This window comes from Natator depressus, chromosome 8 (assembly GCF_965152275.1).
Source record: "Natator depressus isolate rNatDep1 chromosome 8, rNatDep2.hap1, whole genome shotgun sequence".
Lineage (NCBI taxonomy): Eukaryota > Metazoa > Chordata > Testudines > Cheloniidae > Natator > Natator depressus.
This window is the reverse complement of record NC_134241.1, coordinates 78,187,495-78,211,528: the sequence shown is the minus strand read 5'-3', so window position 1 is coordinate 78,211,528 and position 24,034 is coordinate 78,187,495. Positions and strand designations below refer to the sequence as shown.

At 39.6% G+C, this 24,034-nt stretch overlaps 1 protein-coding gene across 1 annotated transcript in view; it reads right to left on the bottom strand.

Annotated features, from left to right (window-relative positions):
- Nucleotides 1-443: 443 nt before the first annotated feature.
- The window catches only part of LOC141993015 (vitellogenin-2-like), a 33,354-nt gene continuing 9,763 nt past the window's right edge, over nucleotides 444-24,034 (bottom strand). Inside the window, exons 12-33 of the mRNA XM_074962356.1 lie at nucleotides 23,079-23,296; nucleotides 22,864-22,961; nucleotides 22,273-22,397; nucleotides 21,625-21,726; nucleotides 20,981-21,100; nucleotides 20,687-20,876; nucleotides 20,186-20,279; nucleotides 19,036-19,221; nucleotides 17,576-17,720; nucleotides 16,682-16,910; nucleotides 16,414-16,589; nucleotides 13,584-13,970; nucleotides 11,629-11,841; nucleotides 11,382-11,524; nucleotides 9,412-9,550; nucleotides 8,432-8,567; nucleotides 6,919-7,105; nucleotides 4,371-4,465; nucleotides 2,712-2,809; nucleotides 2,469-2,628; nucleotides 1,234-1,395; nucleotides 444-562 (exon numbers count right to left, since the gene is read on the bottom strand). Of these exons, the coding sequence (XP_074818457.1) occupies nucleotides 444-562; nucleotides 1,234-1,395; nucleotides 2,469-2,628; nucleotides 2,712-2,809; nucleotides 4,371-4,465; nucleotides 6,919-7,105; nucleotides 8,432-8,567; nucleotides 9,412-9,550; nucleotides 11,382-11,524; nucleotides 11,629-11,841; nucleotides 13,584-13,970; nucleotides 16,414-16,589; nucleotides 16,682-16,910; nucleotides 17,576-17,720; nucleotides 19,036-19,221; nucleotides 20,186-20,279; nucleotides 20,687-20,876; nucleotides 20,981-21,100; nucleotides 21,625-21,726; nucleotides 22,273-22,397; nucleotides 22,864-22,961; nucleotides 23,079-23,296 (3,522 nt within the window). The remainder of the gene's footprint in view (nucleotides 563-1,233; nucleotides 1,396-2,468; nucleotides 2,629-2,711; nucleotides 2,810-4,370; nucleotides 4,466-6,918; nucleotides 7,106-8,431; nucleotides 8,568-9,411; nucleotides 9,551-11,381; nucleotides 11,525-11,628; nucleotides 11,842-13,583; nucleotides 13,971-16,413; nucleotides 16,590-16,681; nucleotides 16,911-17,575; nucleotides 17,721-19,035; nucleotides 19,222-20,185; nucleotides 20,280-20,686; nucleotides 20,877-20,980; nucleotides 21,101-21,624; nucleotides 21,727-22,272; nucleotides 22,398-22,863; nucleotides 22,962-23,078; nucleotides 23,297-24,034) is intronic.

Here is a 24,034-nt window from a genome sequence, read left to right as displayed (position 1 = left end):
AAATTGATTATCCTAAAACTGGGACACACAAAATAGGCTCTAGTCCTGCGATTGGCACTGCATGAGTAGGCGCCTGCACAGTGCCAGTTGCAGGATTGGGCCCTGGAGGCAACTTTTAAAAATGTAGCTTTAAATGACGGCTGAAGGTTGCTGCATAGCGCAATAATATAATGAAGCGTTTTATTTCTCTGTGACAAAATAATTGTGTAGTCAAAAAATAAACCTGAACAACTGTTTAATTTAAAGTACAAATATTTATTAAGGGTAACCAGAATTGTTTTCAAAATTTTAAAATATTACATTGAGAAATCATTTTATAAAATAATTCAGTGTTACCTTCACTGTCTGAAACAAAGTAATGTGTCCATAATTGCAGAGAACGAGTATACATACATCAAAAAAAACCCCGCCATTAGGGGTATCTAACTCTGTGAAATGTAGTGTCATGCTGCACACTGTAGTTGTTCACAGGAACACATTGTATGAGCATCAACTGTGTTCTCCAGATCCTCAGACTTCTGGTCTAACCTAATGTGCTCTTCATCAAAGCTGGTTGTGGAGTCTGAAAATAAGAAAATGGGGGGAGGGGAAGTGATGCGAAAGTTATTTGTATACTTTCTCTGGACTCAAATGTGCTAATTCAAATGGATTATCCATGATTATACAGTTTCAAAATCTGCATTTTGATTACTTGAAGAGTAAAGCAAACATCTCAAAACCCTAGGCCAAAGCAATAAAAAACTAAAAAAAAGTTGTAGGAACCAGTCTTTATGCAGGTCCAACTCCCACTGAACTCAATGAGAGTTTTGAATGCAGAAAGACTCCAGGGTCAAGCTTGTCATTTTAATGAGCATCATTATTTGGAATCTTATTTTTTTAAGACAATACACTTTTAAAAATCATTTAGGCTAGCTTCTCCTACCCTTACCCATGTTGAAGTAACATTGCTCTGCAAGTAGACTTTACTGCTTTTTTATTCCTCCCAAAATTTAGGGTTTGGGGGTATTTGGGGCTTTTTTCACATTAGAAATAACACATCCTCTCTTCTTTGTGCTGAAGATTCTTGGTAAACTCTTTGAACAACATGAATAACAGTGTCAAAGGAGGCTGTAGCCTGGACTGATGCACTTCCTCCCATAGCCGATGGGACAGGGGATGCTAAGTCTTCATGGAGTCTAACAATCGGACATCCATGATACACCTCCTGAAAAGGTATGGAGTTTTGAGACTTACCAGCTGGCACACAATGGAAACCAACAAAGACGGGGGCAGTTCTAGTTGCTGAACATCCTTTCACACAGCGCAAAACTGGCTCGACTGAATAGCATTTTGAGGCCACGTTTTCAAAACCAACTGGCTTCTCAATTTTGATGAGTGTGTGCTGCAGTTTACAAGCTACAAGAAGTCAAATAATTGGATTTTAAAACATAAGCTCTAGAAAGCATATACATTTCCCCAGCTACAACTGAGCATTATATAGAAGAATCAGTGAAATCAAAGAGATCTAAACAAACTAGATCAGTGATAAATAATATTTTAAATTTGCTCCCATTGAAGTTGATGGGAGTTTTACCATTGATTTCAGGAGGAGGAGGATCAGGCACTAAATTCTGCCCTGAAGAATGCCAACGGGATAACAACTACATGTCTGTAACAAGAGGCATCCTGCAGTAACAGGCCAAGACAGGGCAGGGCAGGTGTTATGCTTTGCAGAGTAGGGTTGCTCCTTTGTGCAAGTGTGATGCACATGCCTGACCTGCTCCTGGCAACATGGACGGACTACATGCTGCTCACCTTGGGGCACAATTACATTCCTTTTCTTCCATGTCACATCACACCGCCTTTGGCCATAGAGGGCATTCTGACTTCTTACAGGGTGTAGCTGCTAATATGTTTTTGTACATCATGGCAAGATGTCATGTGCCCCCACCCTCTATCCATTAAAATGTTGTCCCTCTATAGCTCCTAATCAGTTCAGTGTAATTAGGAGAGAGAAACTTTATATTTTTGATAGACAATAAAAACATGAAAGTAGTAGAATACAAATCAGCAATGAAGATATGCCCAATAAAATGCCTTTAAAGAATATCTGTTTTTCATAGGCATTTACTGGTCCCTACCTGACTTACATTGCAAAAAGTCATTTTTGTGTTTATATGATTTAGCACACACACATCCCTCATGTAGATGCATGATAAAACACTAACCTGGTATAACAATGCAACAACACAAGACCTTGCAATAAACTACCAATCTCAGGAAAATGTACTTTCTTTTATCTGTGAGCACCAGTCACATTGATAGTGAAAAGCATGCACTCGTAGCAGATTGTCAGGTACTCTATTGTCCACCTCTGCTTTAGAACTTGGATCCAGTATAGCACATATATCTAAATATTGTAGCTATTCTTGAAGCTATTCACTTGTGACTCATGGTAATAGCACAAATATATTTTAGAATCTTCATACCTCCAGCACAGGGCTCTTCTGAGAGAATCCAAGATTGAGCAAAGCTCACTGCATCTTTAGCTACATAGCCACTAGGCATTTGATATTTCTGTTTACTCTCGCCGTCATATTTTCCACAAATACCACATGTTTTTCCAGCCATCCAGAAACCAACTTGAATCTGTATGAAAACAAAGGAAAGGTCAATTTAAATGTTTATTTATAAAAACAAAAACACTAACAGTGAAGAAAAAAGTACTGTACCTTAAGTGTATGTCCATCGTAATAAAGTTTATCTATGCCATACTCTGGGGCTTTTACTGACAAGCCGTCCTTCTCACTGCTGATCAGTATGTGTGCATCTGCAACATAATAGCAAATTGATCTTTCTTTGAAGGCAAAAGTCACTCTTTTAGAGCCTGATCCAACTCCCATTTAAGGAAGAGTCTCCTGTTAACTTCAATGGCATTTGGATCAGGCTCTTAAATTGACAAGTCTCTGAAACCTCAATCCTGAAATCAGATTGGCAAATGAGTACCTCAGCCCCTGTACAAAACCCCAAAGAAGTAAAGGTGCCAAATTAATATTGCTTTGTTAGGCTCTGATCCTGCAAGCAGGTCCAATGAGGGTCTTTGTCAAGAGATCTGATTGCAGGATCAGGGAATAACACAGTAATTATTACATATTAAATCAATTTGAGAATAGCTGTTATAAAATATACACTGAATACAGTCAAACTGTACAATTCCTATAGTGATGACAGTTGTCTATAGAGAGGAATGGCATGCCCTAACATTGTTCTGGCTGCATGCCACAGAAAGAAGCAAATTTTTTAATATAATTTGTGGGAAATAATTTTTAAAACACCAGTATGATCCATTTTAACTGTTTAAGTGAGCCATTATTTGTTTCAAACAAACAAACCCCCCCAAATCAGAAAACATAAATATTGGAAACTATAATAAAAAAATGGGATCAGATTGTGCCAATTGCCTAGAGTCCAGGCATGCAGAACAGGAATGGGGCACAATTAAAAATGACCGCTGCTCTGGCAGAATCCCAGAGACACTTGGCAACACCTCCCCACCCCACACGGTGGCCAATATGTTAGCCAAGATGCTGCAATACTGTAGCTGCTGTACTCCATTGCTCCATTTCGACAAATAGAGCGGGGCTAATTTTTTGTACAAAAAACTTTTGGGACAAAAAAATGCAGATTTGGCTTCACCAAAACATTTAACAAATCCATGTCAGTTTTGCCAAACTGTTTTGGTCAGGAAAAAAACTAAAAAAAAAAAAATCAAAATGTTTGGTTTCAACATTTTCAAAATGAAATGTTTTATTTAAAATGACTTTTTGAATCAAAATCTTCAATTTTTATTGTTAAAAAAAATCAATAATGTTTACAAATGCTTGAAACCTTTTCATTTTGGGTGCAATGAAAAGTTTCATTTTACCCAAACAATATATTTATGTTTTTGGATAAACTCGGGGTGCAAGATTATGCAGATCTAGTGTCCCTGTTTTTTGCCCATCTTTTTTGCTGCCCTCCAAAACAGTCTTGGTGGAGCCAGTACAAAGAATCACAGTGTGGCATGCAGAGGGTGCACAGGCCACCCTGTACACATTCCTCTGTCATGGTCTGTCTGTTCCTTGCCTACCGCCAATGGAATTCTTAAGTAGTGCCGAGGGCCTTAGTCAGGCTCTCTAGATCAGGGTGAATTTTATCCTGAGAGAGTTCTGCAGAACCACGCTCTTAAATATTATTCCCCAGCCACAAGTCAGATAATATTGTTGGGTTTTAATTAAAATACTGCTGCTACATTTATGGGGCTGACCTGCCTGGTGTGGTTCTCCCTCTTTCTTCTTCAAATATATAGCAGGAAAGATTAAATGCAATATAAAATATTCTGTGTCACGTACCAGAATTAGATGTGTATGGGAGAATCTGTGCTGGGGTTTGAACACCATTAATCATCAGCTGGATGAGTCCATTTGAAGGATACATGTCAATCTCACTTTAAAAACAGAACAAAATTAGTTTAAAGTAGGGGTGGGCAAACTAAGGCCTGCAAACTACGGTCCAACCCATCAGATCTTTTAATTCAGCCCTCGAGCTCCCACTGGGGAGTGGGGTCGGGGGCTTGCCCCGCTCCACATGTGCTGTGGCTCTGCGCAGCTCCTGGAAGCAGCAGCATGCCCTTCCTCCGGCTCCTATGCATGGGGCGGCCAGGTAGCTCCGTGTGCTGCCCCTGCAGCTCCCATTGGCTGGGAACTGCAGCCAATGAGAGCTCCTGGGGCAGTGCCTGCAGATGGGGCAGCGCGCAGAGCTGCCTGGCCGTGCCTCTGCCTAGGAGCTGGAGTGGGGACATACCGCTGCTTCCAGGAGCTGCTTGAGGTAAGTGCTGCCTGGAGCCTGCACCCCTGACCTCCTCCCATACCCCAACCCCCTCCTGCGCTCCGAATCCCTCAGTCCCAGCCTCCCGCATCCCAAACCCCTCATCCCCAGCCCAACCCCAGAGCCCGCACGCCCAGCCGGAGCCCTCACCACCCCCCCACACCCTAACCTGCTGTCCCAGCCCGGAGCCTCCTCCCACACCCTGAACTTATTTCTTGCCCCACCCCGAGCCTGCAGCCACAGCCCTCACCCCCTCCCTCACCCTAACCCCCAATTTAGTGAGCATTCATGGCCCACCATACAATTTCCATACCCAGATGTGGCCCTAGGGCCAAAAAGTTTGCCCACCCCTGGTTTAAAGGAATGTTTCCCTTTTGTGCTAGTTAACTCACAATTCATAAACACTGTAGCTCTGACCCTGCAGGGTCCTGAGTTCCTTTACCACCCTGAAGTGAAGTACCCCAACACACTATAGGAGCTAAACAGATACTTCTATAATAATTAAAGTGAGTTGATGGTGCTCCACATTCCACAAGAAAATTGGGTTCTCTGTGGCAAAATTATGATCTAATTATCTGAAAATACTACATATTGTAGCATTTTTCCCCAGGAAAAATATGTTTTAAAATTTTATTTAGACATTACATTTACCATGAACAGTTTAGTTCCCCCAAAATATTTTAGCAATCATGATACACTGTTCATAATGTTTAAATAAGAATTTTTAACAGAGTCAGAAAATAAAAGACTGTTTCCTTATTAAATTACCACTTTAAAATAAAAATGATCCATAAGAATGGAGATTCAGTCACTTTTTTCAAATGTTCCCAAATGAGCTCACCACTCCTGAAAGGTGATAGCCTATTTGAATTCTAGGGAGCAGTAGACAGAGCCCACCAAACTAAAGGCTCACCCCCATCAGGTGAGAAAGGGACCATAAGATCCAGGATACAAATGATTACTTGGGACAAAACATAATACAAACAGGAATGGGAGCGCAGGTCCAAAGTGTAAAACAAGGGCACTGTATGCGGACAGCGAGCAGGGAACCCCGGACAGCACCCACTGCTCTGTGAGGAGTCGGTGGATGTTTCCTAGAGGAACGCCTCCAGGATGCATGAAATGACAAGGGAATGGAAAAATTCTCCACTGTCACAGAGAACGCCCCTAATGCAAAAGGTGCTAGACCAGGGATTCTCAAACTGGGGGTCGTGACTCATCAGGGGGTCACGAGGTTATTACATGGAGGGTTGTGAGCTGTCAGCCTCCACCCCAAAACCACAATTCACCTCCAGCATTTATAATAATGTTCAATATAAAAAAAGTGTTTTTAATTTATAAAGGGGTTCACACTCAGAGGCTTGCTGTGTGAAAGGGGTCACCAGTACAAAAGTTTGAGAACCACTGCGCTAAACCGACAGACTTGGAGCCTGCAACCTTTTATTTTGCCACAAAACAGGTACAGCACACTGTAAGCTTCCCTATGCTGCCCCAACTTATACCTTATACTAGAGGAGACCACCTACATTTCAAGGAAATAATCTCCCTTATTGTTTTTTGTGGTACATAATTGTACACACTTTATAATATCAAACTTTTCTATTACAGTGTGCAATTCTGCACAGTTGCTGCTGCAATATAAGACAATGTGTGTCCTAAATTGACTTGATTATGGATGTGGAACATTAGGCATCAAATAACGGATCACCTCTAAAATGAGAGAGTAGTTCAGTTTCCACCTACATTCAAACGTGTCCGCTCTGCCGAGATTGTCAAGCCCGATGCTAACTAGTATAACTGCAATCCTTGTACTTGCTCCCTAAGAACTGGACTGAGACAACCAACTAATTTCTCATAGTTTAATGAACAGCTGTCAGGTGCTAAAGATTTTTGGTTAGTACAAACCTCAGCTGCATTTAAAAAAATGACCTACAGGTGTAAAGCTCTGGGTGTCTTTCAATTGACTTCAATAGCCATTGGATGGGCCCTCTGCCATTATCAATCCCCATTAATCCTCAAATTCCCTTGTGATCGTTTTAGCATCTAATTGCCACATTCTCTGGAATTACTTACTGACTGGCAAGTTTGATATTGATTGCTTTAAGGTCAGCAGACTCTTCAGCTTTCTTCATCATCACCAGGAATTTCAGTTCTGGGCTACAATCTTGGGCCAAGACATGGTAGCAATTTGCAGGCATTGAGTAGTTGAATTCAACTTCATTGAAGGTTGTGATCATGTTTTGGGAGACTGAACAATGACCTGAAAAAAAAGCCCACCATTAGTGAGCTTTTTTCATTTTAGGTGTTCAAATGTAGTAATTGTTTTTTTAATTTGTTCGGCCAGTTTCTGTTCTTGCCGACGCTAGCATAAATTCAAAGTAACCCCATTCTATTGAATAATTTCATATTGGCTCCAGTGTGAGAGCAGCATTTGGCCCAGCACTGCACACAGGCAAGCAGAAATATGACCATTACGAACACTGAGATAAATTCTGCTCTTACTTGCTCTGGTGCAATCCTATAAATTTGGCCTATTGACCACAGTAACCTTGATGTGATGTAAATAAGAGCAGAATTTATCTCACCCTGTTAATAATAATTACCACATCATTGACTTCAGAGAAGTAGCACCAGAAGATGGAGTTCCATGACAGAGTATTTGACATCTTATATGGGTTTATTGATTATACTGAGTTTTATCTGAATTAGTGCTGGTTAAAACCAAATCCTCAGAATATCAGCATTCTCCCCAACCCACTTTTCACTGAAATGGCATTCTCAGAAATTTTCCTACCAGCTCTAATCAGCTTTGACTTCAATAAAGTAAAATCATGGGAATTTGTCCCAGTGGGTTTACGCTCGTGTAACTGAGAGCAGAATTGGCTCCTATATGTTTTCTTATTAAGTTTCTGAAACAAATGTAGAGACCAATTCTGCAGTCCTCCACATTGGGCCAAATTCAGCTGTGATACAAATCTATTGACTTCAGATGAATTGTGTCCATTTGCACCAGTGCATAATTTGGCCCTTTCATTGAAGATTTTACCTGAGAAAGGATCGCACAACTGGGTCCTTAATATTTCATTATTGAAAAAGTAAACCCTTAAAAACACAAATAAAGGAGGTGAGATTATGGCCAAGATTTGCAGAAGTGATTTTGGGTGCTTTTTAAGGAGTCTAAAGTTGCTTGCCCAAACACCGAAGTACTCAAAATTATTGATCACTTGTAAATCTTGGCCATACATTCCAATCTAATTTTATCCCAGGATTCTTAAGAGATAATGAATCTGACACAAAATAATGTGCAAATTTGGGAGAATGTGTGTTTTTCACTGCTGTCAATGGGCAGAATCAAACCTTAATTCCTGACCTGGATTTGAATATTTGTAGTCATTAGTACAACATATGGTACACTGAGCCAAATTCTGCTCTCATTTACACCTGTGCAACCTAGCTCACCTTGATTATAGATGTAAAGTTTTTATTTGCAGTTCAATTTATTTTTTAATAAATGTAAAATAATTCCAAGTAATGAAAAAAAAATGAAGATAGTAGTGCATGCCTTTGAAGATGATTAATTACTGACCTTTTAGACTGTCAATGACTGAGGATGGTATTTTAGTGAAGAAATTCCAAGCAGGATACTGCAGCACTGAAGTTGATATATGTGGCTCTAAAGGGAGTGGCAGTGGAAGGCTAATGTCTCTGCCATAAATTGTGAGCTGAAAAGGAAACAGAAAACAGATTAGAATATAGACTATGCCAAATTTCTGCAAAACCAGTATTTTTATGGTACTATTCAAAGGGGGCTGTGTTATGCATTATCTTTTCACTGATCGAAATCTACATGGGTCACAAGTGAAAAGGAATGGAAGTCCCTATTTGTCTACACTACACAATGACTGCACAGGTGGTACATATGAAGTCTCTGGAATAACAAAAGGTGATGTAGATTAGCTCTGAGGTTCATTAATGGAGCTCTTTGAGGAAACATATACCACAGACCTCCACTGCCCAAATGGCTTGGGACCTGTTTACATGAGAGAGAAACTTCCCAGGTCTGAACTACCAGAATCAAGATCAGTGAAGCCTCAGACTGGAGCTATATCATTTTGAAAGGGCTGCTGATAGGACATTATCTGTCAGGGGTCCTCAACAGAAATGTGTTCTCCCTGTTCTTGGCTCAACAGAGCCTGGATTTGTCAACCTTCCAAGCATGCTGTTCTCTTCCCGGATATTTGAGGAGGTGATACTCTGAAGGCTGAACTGTTTTTTGTTAGTTAGTTAGTTGTTTGTTTCTTTGTGTATTTGTTAGGCTGGCGCTATTTTATTTGCTGATTTGTTTTTTATCCATTTGAGTAGGGAAAAGTCAATTACAAGATATTTTTATTATGAAACAAAATTATGTAAAAGCAGCAAGAGCGTAGAATAGGAGTTTATTCCTGTTTATATAAACTGAAAAAAATATTTGTGGCTCAAGCCAAAACTCTTAACCTTCAATTTTGTGAGCGCTAAATTCTCTGGCAAACCTCTTTTTAAAAAAAATAAAAAAAGTAAAATATTTACATCAGGTAGCTTGAGAGCAACATCACAGGTTCTTGGAGAAGTTAGAGCCACAACCAGAGTAGCCTGTTGAGAGGGATTGTTCTGTTCCCTTTGGGAAAATCCAAACATGTATGCAACTCCTGGAACAAATGTGTAAAACCTGGAAGAGGGAATAAGTGATGTAATTGATTTTCTGTGGAGAGTTTTATTTAAATTCCATTCATACCGAAACACTCATAATGAAGTAAATGCTGTATTTGGCATCGGTTAGAGAGCAAGCCTGTCACCAAGCAGTGCATGTTAGTATGTGGTACAGTGCAGGGCAGGAGAGGCAGCAGTATCAAAAACACTGAAAATTGCTACTGAATTCAGGAGGCCGCATGGCAGCATGCAGTAAGCGGGGTGGGATAGCCAAGCAGCGTTAAAGACATTCAATGTTGAGAATTGGGCACCCCCAATCCATTAAATACCTAAAAAACAGACAGCTTGTTATTAAAGCCCCACTATGTGTTAACAGGATTCATTAGCATGGGCCCTTACGCTCACTTGGATTCTCACTGTGAAAAGATGAGGACCTCATCATCAGTCCCTATTATAGGTTTGGGTCCTAAATAAGCAATACAAAAAATTGCCTCAAAACAAGTGTTGCCTCCAAAAGAATAAGAATGAACTCTGTTACACTCCGTCCCCTGTTCATCCTCCACAATAAGTGCATGTATTGTACATGAAAAAATGCATTCAGAACAGAATTTTCCAGGTATCCCATTGGATAGTTTCTATCTAGGGTAGCAAGAGCAGATATCAGCCTAACCAAGTAATCCAACCTAGTTTAAACTATGTTCTCCTCAAGCATCTGGTGGTAATTTGTTAACCAGGCAGCTACTATCCCAGTGTCTCTAACTAACATGTACATGTATGTATTCAGGTATCAAGAGAAGTTGTCATCTGTGTGTCTCCATGTTGGACAACATTGAAAAAAACCCACTGTAGTGTGGCTGTGAACCCATAAAAGAAACCTATTCTGAATCTAGCAATGCACCATTTTCTTATAATCATTGCCACATTAATTAAAAAACAAGGAGTACTTGTGGCACCTTAGAGACTAACAAATTTATTTGGGCATAAGCTTTCGTGGGCTAAAACGCACTTCTTTGTATGCATGCAGTGGAAAATACAGTTGGAAGATATATATACACACATGAAAAAATGGGTGTTGCCATACCAACTGTAACAAGACCAATTAATTAAGGTGGGCTATTATCAGCAGGAGAAAAAAACCTTTTGTAGTGATAATCAGGATGGCCCATTTCAAACAGTTGACAAGAAGGTGTGAGTAACAGTAGGGGGAAAAATTAGCATGGGGAAATAGTTTTACTTTGTGTAATGACCCATCCACTCCCAGTCTTTATTCAAGCCTAATTTTATGGTGTCCAGTTTGCAAATTAATTCCAATTCTGCAGTTTCTTGAGAAACTGCAGAATTGAAAAACTGATAATAGCCCACCTTAATTAATTGGTCTCATTACGGTTGGTATGGCAACACCCATTTTTTCATGTAGTGGGTTTCAGCCCACGAAAGCTTATGCCCAAATAAATCTGTTAATCTCTAAGGTGCCACAAGTACGCCTCGGTGTTTTAGCTGATACAGACTAACACAGCTACCACTCTGAAACCTGCCACATTAATGTACTCTAATCAGTATTTAATGAACTTTGTGTTTCAAATGGACCTATTGTGCTGCTCTAAGAGAGACTCATGCTAAGGATTACACTAAAAAAAAAGTGAATTGGAGACTAAATAAAATAGGAGAGACCAATGTGTGGTCTAATCCTTCGAAAATTTCCACATTCAGGAGTTTTGCCTGTGTGGGAACTGCAGGATTGCGCCTGTAATGGTTGAATGCTCATTGCTGAATATGCATTCTCCAAGTTTGATTATGTTGTAAAATAAGTAAAGAATTTAGATTTCAAAAAATGATGAGTCAAATCTCACCATCTTGCAGCTATTTTGATTCTTGAAGGAACTTTAGGCCACTCTAGCTTGATCTGTGTGGCTGGGTAATCAGCAAATTGGCCAGTTACAACTTTTCCAGCAATCCTGTAGTCCTGGCAATCCTGACCCCATTTTAGATAACCCTAAGAGAGAGGAATAATTACTTTTATTTTCAATTTAAAATATAAAAACATAGTAATATCAATATAAAACATTTACTGTTGGTCAGATTATGTTTGAACCTTACCACTGCTTTGTAAGAATTTACTATTGAAGCATCAGCGCAGAGTTTCCATATACTTGATTCTGAGATGTTTGACACAAACACTTGTATCCTGGGTGTTGTGGAGTGTAAGTCTGTGTACAACACAAGCTGGAAGCCTGCCAGCTTTCTGTCATTCCGAATAGCACGAAGAATAACAGCCAGTATTGGAGGTTTACTGTCTCCCAAGAATTTAGGCTAAAGTCACAGGAGAAAAAGTCAGTTGGATCATTTTTAAAAGTAAAGTAAAGTACTACACTGCATGTCACATAAATTAATATTTGTTAAAGGAATGGTCTTTATTAAAAAAAACATGCTATGTGCAGTACTCGGCAGAATCCTATCCAGAAATACAGGGAAATCCTTTAAGCATGTGATCCAGCCCATTGAAGTCATTGGGAGTTTTGCCATTGACTTCCAGGGGAGCAGGATCAAACACTAAACAAGTAAAACAATAATGGAAAAAATCTTTTACAAGAGCAATTTCAGTCTAACAGAAGGAAACATGGAATAGAAATGTGACCTGACAAAGAACAGATCTTTTAGATTAACAAGATTTGGGATTGAGCCTGCATTCTTTATTCATTCAAAACTCATAATGAAATCAAACAGCACAGGATCAGATTCTTTCATTGTATCAAACTGAAATTTAGTTAATAAAATAACTGCCTTCTTAAACAAATACATTTTAACTTTTAAAACCATAATAATTTATGTCAACAAACAGATCTGCTCAGCAGATTTACACTGCACAGAGAAAACATTATATTCATTAAGGTCCAGATTCTGTCTGTCATTCTTACATTGTGTAATACCTGACTATGCACATAGAGTAAAATTTTCAAACGTCCCCAAGTCCCATTAACTTTCAGTGGAACATAGGTTCCTAAATGTCTATGTCACTTTTGAAGATAGGACTTTGGTTCCTAAATCACTTAGGTGCTGTTGAAAATTTTACCCATGGCCTTGTTGAGATGAATGGAACTACCTGCAGAGAAAGGCTCTACTACACATGCATCAGGACAGCAGAATCAGGACCTAAGCAGTACAGGATGCAATCTGCTGACAACACAAACCAAAAATTGCTATAGGCCTGATTCAGATACTTTTATACATGTTGAGTAGCACTTCACAAGTGGTCCCATTTATTTTAATGGGACTACTCACTTAGCAATGCACTATGCATCATGTGCAAGCATATCTGTTAGGTTCCGTTAACCCACCTTTATTGGACATAGTAGTAAGAGCTATTCAATGACAACCCAAGGCACAGTACTTCTATACTAGCAAGAAAGAGAGTTATAATAATTTATATATTATTTAATTATATTATTTAATATAATAACTCACTAATTATATCTTTCCTTTACTAGTATGAGAATTTTACAATAGATGGAAATCCGTGGCAGTGTTGACTCCCATAAAAGCTACTTTGGGTTACTGCTCCAAAAGGTGCAGCACAAAATATGGCAAAACATTAGGTAATAATTTCAGTAATAAAATATATGCAACACTCAAATCTGAGTGACTCAGAGAATCTCAGAAGTTAGAGATGGAAGAGATCTATATTAGGTCACCTAATCTATCACCATGATGGCAGAGAGCAATACTGTACAATATATTTTTATTACTTTGCCCAGTGCTCCATATGCTTCTAATTTCCAGCCTCACTCTCTGTAGAAACTCTCTTGTATAAAGAGGGAAGTAAGAGTAAATTCTACTAATGCCATTGGACTCTCTAGGTCTAATTCTGCCCTCAATTATGTGAGTGTAACTCTCATTCAATTCAGTGAAGTTACTCCTGTGACGGGGCCGAATTGGTCCCTATATAATTAATTCATAATGCATAATTTCCTGATTTATTATAACAAAGTGCATAAAGTAACGTAACTATTACCAGAAGTATAATTCATACAGACCTAAGAGTCCGAATGAGTTACCTGCTGTTTGGAATACTCGCTGTCACTGCTGCTGCTACAGCTCCTCACTGGTTTGTCACTTTTCCCTTGCTGTTCCTTGTTTGCAGCATGATCCTCTTCACCGCTACTGCAGCTTCTGCTGTTACTACTGTCACTGCTCCTGCTGCTGTCGCTGCTGCTGCTTCCTTCCCTTTGTCTAGGTTGCCATGTTTTGTCTTTCATGTCTGTATTCCTGTATTTGTCACCAACAGAAGAGGAGGAGGAGGAGGAAGATGATGATGAGGACAATGATGAGGATGAACTGGATTGATATTGAGCAGCTGGATCTGTGCGAATTTCTGCAATTTTGACTTTATCTTTCTTGGCAGCCTGCTTCTTAAGGTGCTGTTGCGCACTTCTGTTTGCAGCCTGCAAGTCCAATCAAATGTTACTTTGAAGAATTGTATCAGTTAGTGAGGCAGATTTTTAAAAATTCATTTTCCCATCATATTCAGTGCAATGTTATTGAATTTAAAGCCACTTGCATGTTCTTGACTTTCCAGGAATAATAGCTTCATTGCTTTTCGAATTATATAACGTTCAGGCCTCCTATTCCCCTATGTTGGAAATATCCATCGAAGTGACAGAAGATTTTGTGATTCTTCCTCCAAATCATTTGGCAGGGTTAGCCCTGCCTCTTGACGAACAGGGCACTTTGCCCCATAAACCTAGCCTTTCAGATGCAGGATATCCACAGGACACAGGAGAAGCTTTTTGGAGGCCCAAGATCTCCACACTGCTTCCTTGGCTCTCATCCTCCTTTGTAGCACAGTCAAGTTCACATTCTGTATCTCATCATATACTAGCACAATGCTGCAATGTTTGCGTTGTAAATACTGAGAGGGAATGTTTCAAAGTATAGAATCATAGAACTGGAAGGGACCTTGAGAGGTCATCTAGTCCAGTCCCCTGCACTCAAGGCAGGACTAAGTATTATCTAGACCATCCCTGACAGGTGTTTGTCTAACCTGCTCTTAAAAATCTCCAATGATGGAGATTCCACAACTTCCCTCAGCAATTTGTTCCAGTGCTTAACCACCCTGACAGGAATTTTTTCCTAAAGTCCAACCTAAACCTCCCTTGCTGCAATTTAAGCCCATTGCTTCTTGTCCTATCACCAGAGGTTAAGAGGAAAAAAAAATTTCTTCCTCCTCCTTGTAACAACCTTTTACATACTTGAAAACTGTTATCATGTCCCCTCTCAATCTTCTTTTTTCCAGACTAAACAAACCCATTTTTTTCAGTCTTCCCTCATAGGTCATGTTTTATAGACCTTTAATCATTTTTGTTGCTTCTCTCTGGACTCTCTCCAATTTGTCCACATCCTTTCTGAGATGTGGCACCCAGAACTGAGGCCTAATCAGAGTGGAGTAGAGCGGAAGCATTACTTCTTTTGTCTTGCTTACAACACTCCTGCTAATACATCCCAGAATGATGTTCACTTTTTTTGCAACAGCGTTACACTGTTGACTCATATTTAGCTTGTGGTCCACTATGACCTCCAGATCCCTTTCCGCAGTACTCCTGCCTAGGCAGTCATTTCCCATTTTATGTGTTTGCAACTGATTGTTCTTTCCTAAAAGGAGTACTTTGCATTTGTCATTACTGAATTTCATCCTATTTACTTCAGACCATTTCTCCAGTTTGTCCAGATCATTTTGAATTTCAATCCTATTTTCCAAAGCACTTGCAATCCCGCCCAGCTTGTTATCATCTGCAAACTTTATAAGTGTACTCTGTATGCCATTATCTAAATCACTGATGAAGATATTGAACAGAACTGGACCCAGAACTGATCCCTGCGGGATCCCACTCATTATGCCCTTCCAGCCTGACTGTGAACCACTGATAACTACTCTCTGGGAACAGTTTTCCAACCAGTTTTGCACCCACCTTATAGTAGCTCAATCTAGGTTGCATTGCCTTAGTTTGTTCATGAGATTGTCATGTGAGACAGTATCAAAAGCTTTACTAAAGTCAAGTTATACCGCATCTACCATTTCCCCCCATCCACAAGTCTTGTTACCCTGTCAAAGAAAGCTATCAGGTTGGATTGACAAGATTTGTTTTTTACAAATCCATGCTGACTGTTACCTATCACCTTATTATCCTCTAGATTTTTGCAAATTAATTGCTTAATTATTTGTTCCATTATCTTTTCGGGTACAGAAGTTAAGATGACTGGTCTGTAATTCCCCGGGGTTGTCCTTATTTCCCTTTTTATAGATGGGCACTATATTTGCCCTTTTCCAGTCTTCTGGAATCTCTCCCGTCTTCCATGACTTCTCATAGATAATCGCTAATGGCTCAGATATCTCCTCAGTCAACTCCTTGAGTATTCTAGGATGCATTTCATCAGGCCCTGGTGACTTGAAGACATCTAATTTGTCCAAGTAATTTTTATCTTGTTCTTTCCCTATTTTAATCTCTTCTGATCCTACCTCATTTTCACTGGCATTCACTACGTTAGACGTCAAATCACCACCAACCTTCTTGGTGAAAGCCAAAAAACAAACAACAAACAACTTCTTTATTTGAAATGTAATAATAAGATACTGAATAGGTCTGATTTGATTAGGCTTTTAACTCTTCTTTCCTTCCTTTTTAGTTTAAGAAGTCTAAACTACCTCGCACTGTCCCTTCAGCATATACTTTTTTACTCCTCAGAAAATATTTACAGTTCTAACTAAATCAAACTCTGTTTTTTTCCTGCAGATTTCCCTCTAATTTTGTAGGACCATTTATTTTGTTTCGTTGAATGGGATTTTTTGTTGTTGTTCAATTATCTTTCATTTCAAACCAAGTCAATTACCTTAAATATACTTTCAATTCCTAGGATCTTCTTCAGTTTCGTTTGAACCACGTCATCTGGAGTTGAATCATCATCTTCCTCTGACACTAGGGTTACCAGCTGGATTATTCTGAAAGCTGCTCTGGATCCTGCCTGAATCTCCAGCTGTATTTTGTCAATAGCAGCATCTGTATGGACTAAACAGCAGACACATGCATTAAGTTTTAATGCATACTGCTTTAGTTGTACTGATGTGGAGAAACGGAAAATTTTGTGCATAATACGATACCTGGTTTTAAAACTAATTTGATTTCACCCTCTCCAACCAATCTGTGTAGAAATGTATCTTTTAAGAAAGCAGCATCTCGTAACTGAAGGTTAAGACAGGTTTGGCAACCCAAACTATGTAATTTGCTACAAAAGACTAGTGCATAAGATCTTCCTCCAGCTCTGTGGTAAAATTCCTCTTCTGAGCCATAGGAATATGTCTCGGACATCCCATCAGAAGCTGTTCTTTGCTGCATTAAACAGAAACATGGCAGGTTTAAGGGGAATTGGAGAGGGAGCAAAAGTGACTCAAAAACTGGTGCAGGACTCCCAAGCAGCAGCTGGCCCCCCACCTAAAGGGGATTCCCAAGCACGAAGGGCACTTAGCAAAGCAGAGCCTGGGGCTGTGTTACCATTTGCACTGATTCCCACAGAGCTTGGGAAGCAAAATGCACATCCTGTTCCCTGCCCTCTCCATCCTGCCTGAGGCCTACACCTTCCATGTGGATCTGATGGCCCAGGGAAGCCTCTCTATGAGGTACTGGGAAGAGGAAGAGAGCCCCATGGTTATGGATGATCCCTCCTACTGTGAAGAAACAGCCAGATCTGTACACTTAGGGTCTGCTCTGCACAGAAAAGAGGAATGAGAAGACGAAGAGTAAGAATTCCATCACTTGGCCCATTAAATTCTACTGCAGCGATGTATATGAAGACTGATTTCAAATGGTCTGAACACCTAAGTCCCATTGACTTCAACGGGAGTTATGGGAGCTCAGCACTTCTGAAAATCAGATCCATTATCTATCTATCTATCCATCCATCCATCCATCTATCCATCCACCTAGACCATCTATTATCTATCCATCCATCCATTATCTATCTATCTATAATATACAAATACAGGAGTGTTAATTACCGTTGTGGCACCATTTCTTGAACTCCTTTCTGCCGATTTAAAACGTTGCTCGGAGATATCCGATACAGCTTCTTCTGGTAGAACTAACAATCTCTTTGCTGAAGTTATCTCTTCCACATTTCTTGAAATAGCATAAAGTTTAGTCCTGTGGGGATAGGCATGATACACTACTTGTAAATGGCTCTATCAATAATATACTTTATTCTTTTCTGATTTTTCACAGGCCTGCTATTTTTAATCCAGAAGAGATAGAGTTGATGCTTGGCAGAAGAAAGCAATCTGAAGAAATAACAAGGGTTTTGACTGCTCTGTTTGTTGGTGGAGTCTACTCATCCCTTTCAAAAGACGTTCACAATCTCGGGGTTGTTGGGGGCTCTCTGTTGCTGTTGGATTCCCATGTAACCATAGTGGCTCAGAGTACTTTGTTTTATCTGTGGATAATAAGGGTAATCCAAGACTTCTCCTTGATGACTTTGCCACAGATACTGCCTTTGTCATGTCCAGATTGGACAACTGCAATGCACTGTACTTGAAGCTGCCCTTGACGCTGCCCTTCATCTACTTAGTGAAATGCACACTACAGCTGTTGTCCATATACTGCACTGGCTCCCCATCTGCTTCTGGTTGAAATCTAAGGTGTTGGTTCTATACTGCAAAGCCCTTCATGATTTTGGATCTGGCTCTTTTAGAGACTCTCTGTCTCCCTAAGTCCCACCAAAACTGCTGAGATGAACTGATGTGTTTTGAATACATTCTGTAGCTGTGATGACTTAAGGATTGAAGATAGGGCACTGGCAGTCTAAGGTCCCACCTATGGAACTCCTTCTCTCAGCTAGTCCTCCAGAACTTAAATTTACTGCCCTCCTGAGTATAGTTCAAGACACATCATGTTCTGAACAATGGCTCTGCAGTGGACTATTTATGGTTAATTAGAGTTGATACAGTATGTTGCTTAACGGGGACAGTTCGATTTAATCGGTTTCATAGTTCTAGATGCTAACAGCATGAGCGCATAACAATTATTAACTAAATAAAACGTTAAAGTAGTTGAGCTCTGTATGAGCCAAACAAAGGATTATAAAGGCAGGGGCATTTAGAAGTGCAATAATGGCAATTACTGTACAAGTTAACTTGTATTTAACCACCAGAAGTGCACTGGGCCTGATTCTGTAGTTCTTACTCTGAGTACTCAGGCAAAGCCCTCAATGGCTTCATTGCCTGAGTCAGGACTTCAGGATGAGGACCATTAAATGACAGAGGACTGAAATTGCCGGTAAAGTTGAATACAAAAAAATACATCCTGAACATAGTGAGCAAAAGAAAATATTTAGCATTCTATAACTATCCTACTACAACAAAGTCTTAGCAAAAGGCTGTGTCTTTATCATTTTATAATAAGTAATTCACCATCAATTGTACAGAAGAGTTAAAACTAAACAAACTAAATATAACTGCTGTACCTTGCAGTCACTAGCTTAGTTTCCTGGTGACACGGAGTTGTTTCAAACTTCAAACTTTTATCTTTGATGTTTATTCTGGCATAAAATTTCATTGGGATGTTGGCATGGAACTTGGCATGAAATTCAAGACCACTCTGAAAGTACTGTGTATTGATTCCCATCGTTGCCACTGTATGCGTGTACATGCTGAAAGAGAGGGAAAATATAAACATGCCTAACCATATAAATCGATAAATATATACTTAGCAAGCACACTTTGAAATGTAGAATTCCCTTTATATAAATATCTTTTTTTGGAAATGAGAGCTTGTTGCTATAAAGGGGAAAAGGTCAATCTATTGACAGATAAAGAAATATACCATATATGTGGAGGTGAGATCCAGATGACGAATTGCAGAGTCATGTGATAAATGAATTTAACATGGACCATTAGACCTCCTCACCTGCCCTCTTCAGTTCTAATACATCACCCCAGTTCTTATTCTAATATTAGAAAACTCTGAGCTCTTTCAAACAGCTGCTATTTTTAAAAAACCAACTAGCTCCAAAAATATTTCTTCTTCTCCCCCCAGCCCGCCCCGGCAAAATTACACTAGCCTGAGGCCCAGGATGACCATATTTAGTGCTGCATCAGTAGCAGCTTTTTTATATGTAAAATGTCATGACTTTACATCTGATATCACTCATCCCTGAAGGGGTGGAAATAGAAGCTTTATGAGACATGGTAGAATCCCAGCTTCCCAGTTTGGATCCAGCACACACTGATAGCACTGCAAGGTCTGGGATAACGTACTTTACAATCATGGCATTTTTTAGGTATAGAAAAGCTATTTTATGTCTTGTTTAGAGATACTGTATTTATATGGTTTGCTCTGAGGCCTGGATTAATGATGACTAAGTCACCCAGCAGTGTAGGCACAAAAAACCGTAATTCCAGGATATTTTTTTAAATGCTCTGTAATGTATGTGGCAAATACAGAACATGATGATGTAGTGTGGAATAAAAGGTTTAACAGCACCTGTTTGGATTGACCTATATAACTTACACGTGGCTTCACCCTTGTGAATAATTCAGCTATCCTAAATCTCTGCCAATAAAATTATAGCATACCATCATATTTATATACATATATATCCTAGTTTTCCTCACCTTGGGTTGATATCAGCATGAAGTTGCACATTGGCATCAAAGAACTGCAAAGGTTTAAAAGTGCCAGATAAAGAGGGGGACATATTTACACCAACTGTAAAGAGATAGAAAAGAATTATAGCAATGGCAAAACAATATATTAAGAGTTCCAAATTGACAGTTTTGTTAAAATAATAATAATTAGCACTTAGGGAGCACTTTTTCATCTTCAAAACACTTACAGAATTAAGGGCCCAGTTTTACCCTTGTAGTGCCTACTGAAATGAATCAGGAGTTACACATCTGTATCCAAGGGCAGTATTTATACCCAGCTAATTAATTCTTACACCACGTATGATGTAGTTATGTATTACTACCTCCATATTAGAAATCGGGAACTCGAGACAGAAGGTAGGCGACTTGCCAAGACTACAGAGGGATTTAATGTTAGAGCAGGGATTAGAACTCTGAAATCCCTATGTGTTGAGGTGAAACCATTAAATGATGCTTTTCAAAACTCACCACTGGCTGTAGCGTGTATCAGACCAGTACTATATAAACTAAGTTCCAGTGGCAGGCCAACACAGGTAGGGACAATGTGCCGAACTTCTCCTGCCAATATTGCCTGTGTCCATTGTCCTGCAATGCCTCTTTGGATTTGATTGATCACTTTCTTCACTAACATGTGCCTATCTGATGATTCAGTCAGAGCCTGCAAAGGGACAAAGATCCAGAAGGTTAAGTAGAGGGAGCAGAGGAGCGGTAGGAAACTGTGAAGCCCCTCAGACAAAACAGAAAAATAGGGGCAATCAATACCTTCACTGTCTGTTGAATGAGCTCCTTGTTGACGTCAGCAAAGGCAAGCTCATGGCCAAATACTTTTACATAGGCTGATATGAGTGGGTTTTCAGGAGGCAGTTCCTTCCATCCCAGAACCTAGAGAAAAAATGTTGCTTTATATATAGGACTGCATTAACAAATACTCTGTCAAATCCTGAGGATGTTATCTAGGCTTATTCAGGCAAAACTACCATTGACCTCAGTGTGAACTTGCCCATTTAGTACCTGGGTAAAGACCATTGTAAACAGTGGGCTACACCCAAGAAAGCGCTAATAAAGAAAAAAATCCTATACAGCAATCATATTTTTAAAGAAAATTGATATACTGTATTTTAACATGCACTTTAATTTTGTATTAATTATTACTATCATCATCATCATCTGTACTGGCCCCAGTCAGGGATCAGGGCACCCTTGTGCTAGGCACTGACACATATACAGTGAAAAGATGGTGCCTATCCCTAAAAGCTTGCAGTGTATGGCTAGATATGTCATTTGGGGCTTTCTCCTGTACTCTTCACTCACTGACACTGCTGTGGGAGTTTTGGCTGGGTAAGAAATGCAGTACCAAGAATTCCAGTAATATTTTTCAAACAGACGTGAAGAATGAATACACATACCGTTTTCCCAAGCACCTTCAATTTTTTGTATGTGTCATATTCAGCAAAGGGGATGTTCTGTTTCCTGACGAGCTCTGTTAGGCCTTGTGACTGGAGAGCCACCTATGCAAAACAAATAAAATTAGGCAGACCAGAATATGACACAGTTAAAATACAGAGAGTGGAGAAGTATCAAACATTGGTCTTTACTAGGTGAAAGCCATGAGAAAACTAGTAATGATGGAGAGAGAAAATATGGAGGGTCAGATTTAACCATTGTCATGAGCCGTCATGACTCCATTAAAGTCAATAAAATTGCTGCTGTGTATCCAGTAGTGGATCTGGCTCAAAGAGTAGCGGGAAATCCCTAGTATAACCTTTACACACATATATGTTAGGCAGTTATGGTTCAGGTTTACAGACAGATATTCAATGAGCCTTCTGAGATTTCCTTTACTTTTGTTACATTTTATTTCCACACTGAATGCTTTCACAGCCTCTCTCATCAGAATCTATAGGCCAAGAACAACTGCAATCAGACTTCCTCCCCAAGCCTTCCATCTGCACCAACCCCTATTCAGGGCTGTGGTTAAATGCTGCAGTCCATCCAGAAGGCTTCCATGAGAAATATTTGTATAGGTTTATTGTTGCTCTAAATGTAATATTTACCTCGACAAAATCAGTTGCAGTATTTGCATAGTATCCTCTCAGTTTCATGATTATTGCAGATGGCAACATACTGCTTGGACTGTTCATGAGATAGATTCTTCCAATTGCACCAGCTCTATATTTCGCTATAGTAGAAATCAAAATACAGCAGAGGTTTGGTTTTCATTATGGTGTCCAATGATATCTTGTGCACATAAGGTATAGTCACCTTCTGTGTGTAATCATGTAAATGAGTCTGTCAGCATTGATTTCTATGTGTTGCCCAATCTTCACATGCAAAGTCTCTCTGAGGGGAGAATTTGGGATCATGTCCATTCTGGGAGGTGAGGCGGCAGGTCTGAGGAATATTGGGTGTCTACACAAATACCTCAGTCCATAGCTGAAGTCTAGCGATCCATAGTATTCTCCATAGATCCTGAGACAGCTGCAGTTTAAGAGGTCTATGTGCTTTTCCTACTCCAGGAATGGACAAATCCCACTGCCAATGGCAGGATTTCAGTTGAAATTCATGGCATTTCATGGCTTTTCTATGGGAATTTTCTAAGAATATAATATTAGCCAAAGCAGTTCCACAGCATATCTGGTACTCACGGTAATAGCCGCCAACGTGAATAACCTTGCTGTAACGATAGCTCAGCCTGTCAAGTCTTGGGCTCAGTAGTTTAAGGGCAATGTTGCAAGCAGCAGATCTAAATAAAATGGAGATAATGCTCCATAGTAACTGAATTCACTTTGCATTTATACTTAGAAAATTGTAATGAAAATCACTACTTACAATGGAAAGTTTTACTTCTCTTTTTACTTACACATTAAAGAGCTGTGGGATCCTGCTTATTGCCAAAACCTTCATATGGGAATATGTGAAACTGGCAACCTGCAAACTGCTCTCCTTTAGCAGAGCATTGGCCATAGTTGTTACGAGAGGAAGAGCAGGCTTAGTTTCAAAGATGACAACACAAGCCATCATTCGGACAGTAGGAGTGAGTGAATGGTCCACAAAGATCTGGAGAAGAATTTCCTGTACCTGAAGGGGAAAAACAAAACAAAACAAAAAACAAAAAAAAAATACATTTCCAGGTCCTAATAACTTCTTAGGGTGTATTCTCCCTTTAAAAGAATGCAGTTTGCACTGGTGAGTCACCCACATATATTGAGGGGAGAATAAAACTGAAAGTCTGTCCGTCTGTGCAACGTAGGCACTGATGCACAAAGATAGGTATTATTGGGGCACAATGAACAGAAGTGGGGGGGGAACTGCCATTAATAATATGCCCAGTCTTGCAGCTTACAATGACCTAATTCCCACTGATATCAGGGAGAGTATATTGTGTGCAATAGGGAAGGATCAAAGTAATTTGTATTCACCATTGCTTACATTACTTGCTATCAGTGCAACTTCCATACATAGATTGTAGTCAGTCAGATACTACAGTAATAAGCATGGTATAAACGCACAGACAGACAAATAGACAGTGGATTAACACACACTCTCTTTCTCCCCTGTATTATTTAAGTTAATAAAAGATCTCAACCTACGGTACAGGAAACAGAATTCTTTTTCATCTGGAGTTTATAATTCTGATAAAGAATCCTAAAAAACAAGAAAGTGCCTATACTTATTACATTTTTATAGCTTTACTTTTTAGAATGAGATCCCGCGGTCCTTTTTTACTTAAAATTCCTACTGATGTCAGTGTGAGCTTTGCGTGGACAGCAACCACACAATCAGGAATGCCTGTAATACTGATTATACAATTTTATT